The sequence below is a fragment of the Poecilia reticulata genome, chromosome 12, assembly GCF_904066995.2.
Source record: "Poecilia reticulata chromosome 12, P_reticulata-male-v2, whole genome shotgun sequence".
Lineage (NCBI taxonomy): Eukaryota > Metazoa > Chordata > Actinopteri > Cyprinodontiformes > Poeciliidae > Poecilia > Poecilia reticulata.
The window spans coordinates 6,400,508-6,409,099 of record NC_088841.1 but is presented as its reverse complement, the minus strand read 5'-3'; the positions used below and the strand labels follow the sequence as shown (position 1 = coordinate 6,409,099).

Sequence of the window (8,592 nt, the reverse complement as noted above, 5' to 3'; positions counted from 1 at the left end):
CTTTGAAAAAACAAAGTGAAAAACAGACAATGGCATTTAAAAGCAAAACAGTTTACTTTGTAATTAAGACAATAAATTTACTCAACTCTTGTTCAAGATTTAGTTTCACAAGCTTTCTCAAAGTTGCATAACAGAGCCTAATCCGCATCTTTAGAATTGATTTTAACACACTCTGCTTTGCATAGAAACATCTTTCAGCGCTTTTAAAAAGGCAAACTTATTGAGATTCAGTCTCTTGTACATCAAGAAACTAAAATTCATTCCACCACTTTTTTACAAAGCAGCTCAAGCCCAGTACATTTGGATTAAAGACAAATGTACTCACAGATTCCCATGTCTGAACTTTGACTGGGTTATTCATGTGCGTTGATCAAACAGATTTTTTTTCCTAACACTATCCAGCTTCTATTTTTTTCTGCAGAAGAAAAAGAATCCCTACAGCCTGATGTTGCTGTAACATCTTAATGTGGAATTAGTGTTGACAGAATGATGTGCAACGATAATTTTCTGCAGCATCATTTTGGTCTCATCTCACCCAAACACCCACTGTGGCTGCAATGTGGAAATATGAGGAATGGTTCAAGGGGAGTGGACAGTTTTACTGTAATATTAAATTCAATTAAAACATATACAACTTACTTTATGAAACATCAATTACAGCACGGATTGGAAAGCATATAACACTCCCTTAATTTGTTAAATTGTACATTATGGTAAAATCTCATCATCATGTTTTCCTTTACTGGTAATAAGCTTTACATTTTCGTTGTTTAGATAAGATAAATGAAAGGCTCTATTGAATGTGGGCATGTCGCCTTTAAGAGGTGAGGGGTACAGGTAGACATAAAGTAGCAAAGTCGACTAAATAAAAATAAATAAGTAAAAATGAATTTTTGACATAAATAAAAATGGTCTTATGATAAATCAATTAAACTGAGCGCCTAATGGCAGTAGCAATGTGAGATGTGGGTATAATGGTGGGTCTGCTCGTTTTCCATATCACCGCTGCATGACTTTACTTGCAACGGTGACAGAAAGGGTACGCTGCTGTTACGGAGGAGGAAAGGTGGAAAAAATGTTTTCTCGGATTAGTTGAAATCATCCTGAACAGACAATTTTCGGGGCTGGATATAATAGATATTCATATAGTTTTCAATATTATTCATTGATATGAACTGTATTATAGCGGTTGTATATAGCAATACGAGAAAAAGTAACCTTTTACTTGTCCCTAGAAGAAGTTTTCTAAGGTGATTCACGCAAATGCACTGTGGGAAAGTGTTGCTGCATTAGTGGTCGGAAGTTTGTGTCTGATTAGCTTCTGATAAGGCGCAATGACTGCTTAGTGGCGCAGTTGGTAGCAAGGAAGTCCTGAGTTTTAATCGCTTTCTGTATGGAGTTTGGATGTTCTCCCTGTTAGGTTGATCGAGTGAGTGTTTGTGTGTGTGTGTGTGCGTGTGCATGTGTGCGTGTGTGTGTGTATACGGGGGTATGGGAATAATTGTCATGTGAGCATCTTTGTTGTCTTGTGAAGAGTCGGCCTCCTGACCAAGGAATATCCGAGAATATGTTTTTAAAGACTCTACAGGGCAGTTTCAAAGAGGTTTTTAACAATGAAGTTACAGAAATGTAAAAAAAAAAAAAAAAAAAAACACAAAAAATTTCTTTGAAACATCATTATACTCTGCCAGTGTATGTTTTCAAGAAAAAAATAGTATTTTTCCGAAAAACTGTATTCTAAAAAGCATTCAGCTGATTCTGTCTTTCTTTGTTTGAAGGCATAACAAAGGTCTAAGCCCTCTCAGTCATGCAAAATCCGCACGTCGCTCTCAACATCGGGTCTGCACGCTGCACCGGCGTGTAAATAGTGCGGACCAGTAGCATTTGGCAGGTTCGTCAGTCTCTGTGATCTGATTGGTCCACACCCGCACGCTGTGGGCATGGTTTCGTTTGAGGCAGCAGCCTGTATGTAGTTGTGAGATATGAAGGTGACAGAATGGTCTCGCGCTGCTGGGAACGTCATGAGCGTCAAAATCCAAAAGGAGGCGACCGTAACAGAAGAGGGGAGCCCAGCTGTTTGACAAGCTTTGGGGTTTGGACTGGACTGTCGATACGTTTAATGAGCACTGAGTTACAATGTTTGCGTCGTGGCTCTGTCTTCAAGCTGAAGGAGAGAAAAGAAGAAGTAGACTTCTCTAGCTTCTTAAAATGAACGGGACAGGTGAGCTGGGAAGTTAATTAACAAAAAAAAAAGCCGCGTTTGTTGTGGCGTCACATTATAAAAAACAAGAACTTGACACAATGGAGCAACAGCAGCATTTCTCGGTGTCTGGAAGCGGTAGAAGTCTGTCTTCGTCTTCCTCCAGTTCCAACGTCGTGTCCGAGGGAGAAGAGACGACGCCTGGTGCGGAGATGAAAGTTTATGGTGATAATGTTGATAACGCACAAGATCCGGACCGTGGAAGCAGCAAAGCAGCTGAAGACGGTGGGAACGCAGACCATGACAAGGAGACACCGGAGAATGATGATGATGATGATGATGAAGAGCAGGAGGAGGAAGACGACATGGTAAACGCACAAACTACAGGAACACATTTATGGGTATTTGTTTCAGTCACCCCCCAAAACAATGACATCGTCTGTTTTTTTTGTTGTTGTTGCTTTTTTTCATATTTGACAATTTTACCCTTTTTAAATACAGCAAATGTTTTTTTACCCTCGTAATGTAAGTAAATGTTATAAGAGTCAGCCAACACAAGGCAGAAGCAAACCATGCTGCTCAACTGGTCCTCCACACCAGCTGAGGGCGCCATTTATTTCTCTTGATGCTGATTGGCTGTAGCTCCAAGAGTGAAAATAAAAAATACTGTAGATATTAGCTTCTTACACAGTGTGTATTCATGTATATTAAGGCATATTTTGATGTTTGAACTATTAAAATAGGCAGTTATTAGGGTTTTTAGAGGGGGTCTGAAGTATTTGTGGATTAACTTGTCTGTAACCCTCATGAGTATCGGGGGTTCGTTGTATTGTAAACAGGAAACATTTGCACCTGCAGACTTGCTGATGTAAACATACTTTTTCTCTGAAATCAAAATATTTTCCACCTTTTTTAAACATGTTATTCTTAATGCTATCAGTGATGAAGCACCACAAATTCAGCTCCACTCGTATTTTATTTATGCATGCTGTAATATTTGTAATCTTAGATTCCTAATGCGTGGACATTCAAAAGTGACTGATATGCCAGCGATATTAGCCAAGGTTTGATGAATGATTGTAGAGGCAACAGACGCCAAACACAACCTAGCTTTGTGTGTGTGTGTGTGTGTGTGTGTGTGTGTGTGTGTGTGTGTGTGTGTGTGTGTGTGTGTGGGTCCACTTCTGTTGGTTTTAGAAAGTCCAAATATTTGAGTGCATATTAATTATAAACCTCTCTGCGTTTAGGTTAGTCTTTCAACCCCTTTTATACACACAGAAGTAAAGTGGAGAACATCAGAGCTCGATGAAGTCGTTAGTTTTCGCCCTGTTAAAATATTTGTAAGCGTGCACCTTGCCTCTGCTGAGCTCATACTGATCAAATTACTCTTGAAGTCGGTGAAGAACTTTAAGCTTTGATTACAATTCAAGTGTGCTCTTTTGCCTTCGACTGTTCTGTTACGGTGTTACTGATCATTCCTGCTATGCAATCAGCCTGACGCTTAACATGGGTATAAGATATTTGCACTAGAAACTAGACCAAAGGTTCTTGGCAAGATTGTGTTTTTTGCACTTAGTGTAATTTAATCTCAATATAAATTCAGCTGTTCTGTGAAGGCCTCAGAGGCTTGATGAACATGAGAGGCAAAATAACACCGTGAAGACCAATCGACGCAGCGGACAGCTCAGGCTATAAAGTTGTGCCAGTAAAGCCGGTTTATGAGCACTGTTTAATCATTCAAAAAAACAAGGTGTATGATACAGCTCAGGTGAGAAAATCTCCAAAGCAATTAGTCATGCTGTTGACAAATCGTATGGAGGAGTGGCTAAAAGAGAGAGAGAGAAAAAAAGATTGCTTAAAAAAATCCAGGTTAGCGTTTTGCCTGAAGCCATTTAGACACGGCAAACACGTGAACGAAGACCAGACTGATTCAAAGCCTTTTGGCCTGCATGCAAAACACTCATTTGAAAGTCTAGGCAAGACTTGAGAATTGAGGAGCTGTCCACCCGTTGCTACTGAGACATGTAAATAAAAATTGTTCTGAATTTCTGCATTTAGATGAGAGAATCTGGTGGAGACGTACCAAAAAAGTACTACTTGTGGCTACAGCTGGTCGTGTTTCCATAAAGTACTTCCATAGAGAGATTGATTACAAATGCACACCACGCTTACCATATTGTCTTGCACAGAAAACAAAATGTTACTTTTCTTCTACTTTGTATTGGTTTTTCACATCAACTCCTAATGAAACACATTGAAATTTTGTGGTTTAAATGTGAAGGATGTTCAGGACACAAACAGCGCTGACAGCGTCTGGAGCGCTAAATGTGTACCAAGCTCTCGCTCGCTTGCTCAAAGAATGTTAGATTTTCTGAGAATAATGTGGTTAGTTAAAAAAAACAGAGGTTTTGTAATAGGAAAAGCCACAGTTCAGAAAAAGTCATGCTAAGAAGTATAGATTATTTGAAGCATGAGAGAGGAAAACAAAAATCTGTTCCATAGCTTTCCTGTGTCTTTGATAAACGAAGTATCAAAAATATGAAGCATAAAATAAAGATAATCATTGAGTTCATAAACAACAGCATGTAGCACCATTAGCAATTGCTGACCCCATTGACAAAGATGTAGGATCAGGTGAATTTTTTTATAGGTGTACTGTACTATTGTACCAAAAAATGTAGAAATCTCAACCTTTGAAGACATTTTTTAATTTGGTTAATTAACATGGATTATTTCTGTCTACTTAGATGAAAACAATCATTTTTTGATAAATAACAAAGTCTCTGATTTTGGGTTGACATCTATAAAAACTGTTTTCAAAACTAAATGCATGCTTTTTAAAAAATTATTCAAGATCAAGTTTCATAATCATTGACTTCCTTTTTGTGCGATTTAAATATAGCATTACACAGGTCTCTCTTTTGATTAGTTACAAGATAAGAGAAGGGATGTGTGTCAGTCATGCCAGTTTTGGTTGTGATTTTCTTGTTTAACCTTTTTTTTTATTGAAACTGGACCAGTAAATAATGTAGTAATTTCTATTAGCTATTTTTATACAGGCAGGTTTTTGCCTCTATAAAAGGCAAAACATTTTACACCTTGATGGCTATTTTTATTTTGACTACATGGTACAAGACATTATACAATACAAGACAAATCTTGTTTGATTCTTTAGGAAATTTAATTGAATCATCTTGGGTTTTTGTTTTTGTTTTTCACTCATCCCAAAGAAAGACGAAAATAGCCACCAGACAAAATCTAACCAATATTGACATTTACATTGATAATAATTGGGAATTTTTGGAGACACAAGGTGGTTCTAGTCTAGTTCATATTTTTAAGGAGAAAAGCACAGTTGTAGTGTTTTCACAGGAAACAGAAGGAGAACATGAGGAAGCTGAAATGTGAACCTCAGCTTTTTAACTCTCCTTCCTGGATGTTTCTGCAGACCGGTTCCACTGGTTTGATTCCGGGGTGTCTTTTGAAATGTCAAGCGTTAGTCTGCTCTTAAAATCATAGCTGAAGATGTGACTTCGGAGTGTAGGTGTGGAGCACCATTCCACTCCCCAGCTCTTCCTTCTTTCCGATCTTGAAGTAATCGTGGATGGAAAGTACAAAGTGTTGTGCAATGTGCCGTTGCTTTCGCCACACAGTTTTTGCCTCATTTTGGTTGGGTTGTCTGAAGACTCTGCAGGATTGAACAAAACACCGTATTAAGTGTTTTAACTCAAAATGGAAAGGAATTAGCCTCTGTGTTGCCATCTTAAATGTTAAGATGGCAACACCATCTTAACATTTGTTGGGTGACAGCCTTAAGTTGGTGTCATGTTTGCGAACAGTGTGTTGCCTTACTAATTCGATCTGACTGAATGACAGGCCATTATCCTAATAGGGCTGAGATATAAAAAGTAAAGAGTAAAGATGGAGTCTGATCTCATTACATTTTCCGTCAATGCGTACTAATTGGCGGAATTAAAATGTGAAATGCATGAAACCAAATGTTTTCTCCACCTTCATTACGAGACACCCGTAGCTGGAGCAGAATTCCCTGAGTGCAAAGACAAACTTTTCTTCTCTCTTTCTCAGCCCTTTCTGTTCAGCAAGTAGAGTTAAAAACATACAAGAATCTGTCCAAACATTGAACCCTACCCCTATGAACTCTGTCCTTTTTCCTTTCTGCCTTTGGAGCTCCAGCTTAATCTAAAGCCAGTGACCTCACTTGTGCCGAGCTCTGAAGATGAGATGTAATTTGACCTGTCAAACTGAAGTAAGTAGCCACGCCGTGGGCTAGAACGCTGCCAGGCAGGCTGGTATTACCATGTTAAACAGGGAATCCTGACCTCTGACTTTCTGAGAGCAGATGACATCACTTCTTCTTTCCAATCTGCTCGGCAGCGACTCGTTCTCCAAACTTAGAAGTGTGCAGCTCTGGCGGTTCACGGTTTTCCTCCTGCTGTGTTTGATGCCTATATTTACAGGTCTGTATGATTGCAGCTTTAGAGTTGGGTGTATAAATCTGTCTGGAGTTGCGGGCAGCGAGAGAAAAAACCCCATCTATAGATAAACTTTGGTTTAGTTCTTTTTCAAACAAAGACAATGCAAGTTTAATTAAATGTTGCGTTTCAGTCAGAAAGCTGTCACAGAGTTGTAGGTAGTCTTGATTTTAACAGTCTATATATTTGAAAATAGGACTGTGGAAAAATCATAATTTTTCTAACAAAAATATTAACTGTCTACAAATTCTTACAAATTATTTATTCATTTATTTTCTGGGAATTGCACAGAAAATGCACATTACGATCATCAAAAGATGATCCAAAGAGAAATATTTTCATATGGGGGCAGCATGCAATGTGCAAACCAGCATGTTGTATCTGTCAGTATCAACCAGAACAAGAACTGATACCAAATTTACCACCAAATATTTATTCAAAGCTTTAGTTTACTTAAAAATGAAAATCAGTTGTATATTTGGCAGCTGTTGCGTTGTTTATATAAAAGCCTCTGAGTGATGTTTTATTTTATTTTTGCTGTATAATTTTGTGTAACATGAGACTGTGATATGTGTATACAAGATTATCATGCCTAGTCATAAAAAGAAAATCTTTTATAATTTAAAATTCAGTTGCTGGAAATGGAAAAAGGAACGTTTCTAAGCCATAGTGAAGATGAAATACAGTTAAAAATCGGAAAGCAAACTATTATAAATAACATGGAAATAGCTTCTCCCCTTCTGTTAATCTGTATATCACCAGATTGAGTTTATTTTGATGACAGAATGAGGTTTAGGGCTCCTTTTTGAAATGCATTTATTGCCAAAGCTGTATAGGAAATCTCTAACAGTGAGCTGTCACCTTTCTATTTATAAAGCTCTAATTGTAAATGCTCCATCCCATTTCACTTCCTGGTCAAACCAGTCCAATAACCTCTTATTGACTTTACTATAATTACACTTGGAGTCAACATATGATCTATTCTTTTTAACATGTTTGTAGCATTCCTTGAGGTTTTGAGAAAATATCCCTTAGATGCCTTTGTGCAACACCTCAACTCTCTGCTAAGATTTCTCATGCCAGGCAGTCTGACTGGAAAGGAGCGCCGTGCGACTCCACCCCACTGGTGTGTTTTGTTGGACGAGAATCCATGCTAGAATGGTCCTTCGGCTTGTAATATTGGGTTAATACTAGGCTTAACTTTTGATCCGGGAAGTGTTATGTTTGCCAGCATTACAACCTCTTGCTTCGCACCTTTATTTATGGTGGGTTTTACAGACTGCTGTATAAACAAATTCTCTTTGTCTACCTTTGATATGCACTGACCTTCTCTGGACTTTACCAATTTGCACAGCCACTATAAATCTGAGATATCTCGCACACCAGTCTTGACTTACCGCTTTACTAGTTACACAAGCAGCCAGTGTGTTAATCATTAATTCAGCGGTCTTTTATGTGTGCTGTAGATTTTATATCCCCTCATAATCAAACCGCCTGTTTTCCAAACTCTCCTACTTCTCCTTGTCACATTGGGAAGACACCTTTGGATATATACGGTTGTTTTGTTTCATATGGATAATGCAGGAAGTTTCCCGTCACTGTGGCAAAATTATATTTCACTTGCAGAATATCATCGAATCTCTTCGTTTATACCCGTTTTGTTTTAAAACTGGTGTAAGCAAAATATGGCTCCAAAGCCAACAAAAGCCCAGAGTCTCCTTAATCCAGTCAGAAAAAATTAAGCAAAAACAAATTAACCTTAAAAATGTCATTTAATCTGCATATTGAGGGTGAATATTTAGATAAGTACAATTTACTATGATGAGTCATCGTATTAGATTACTGTATGGTAATTTATTGAAAAGCCTTTGTGTTCAAGGAGCAGATTAAATGTTTACC

The 8,592-nt window shown here is 38.0% G+C and overlaps 1 protein-coding gene across 9 annotated transcripts in view; it reads left to right on the top strand.

Annotated features, from left to right (window-relative positions):
- Positions 1-1,966: 1,966 nt before the first annotated feature.
- mast4 (microtubule associated serine/threonine kinase family member 4) overlaps positions 1,967-8,592 on the top strand; it is a 95,845-nt gene continuing 89,219 nt past the window's right edge. For 6 of the 9 annotated variants that reach the window (XM_008423467.3, XM_008423466.3, XM_081613101.1 and 3 more), the window contains exon 1: positions 1,968-2,568. In XM_008423467.3, the coding sequence (XP_008421689.2) occupies positions 2,302-2,568 (267 nt within the window). In that variant the 5' untranslated portion in view covers positions 1,968-2,301. Of the gene's footprint in view, positions 2,569-6,662; positions 6,679-8,592 lie in introns of those variants that run through there. The other 3 variants (XM_081613100.1, XM_081613099.1, XM_081613104.1) reach the window with 2 other exon arrangements.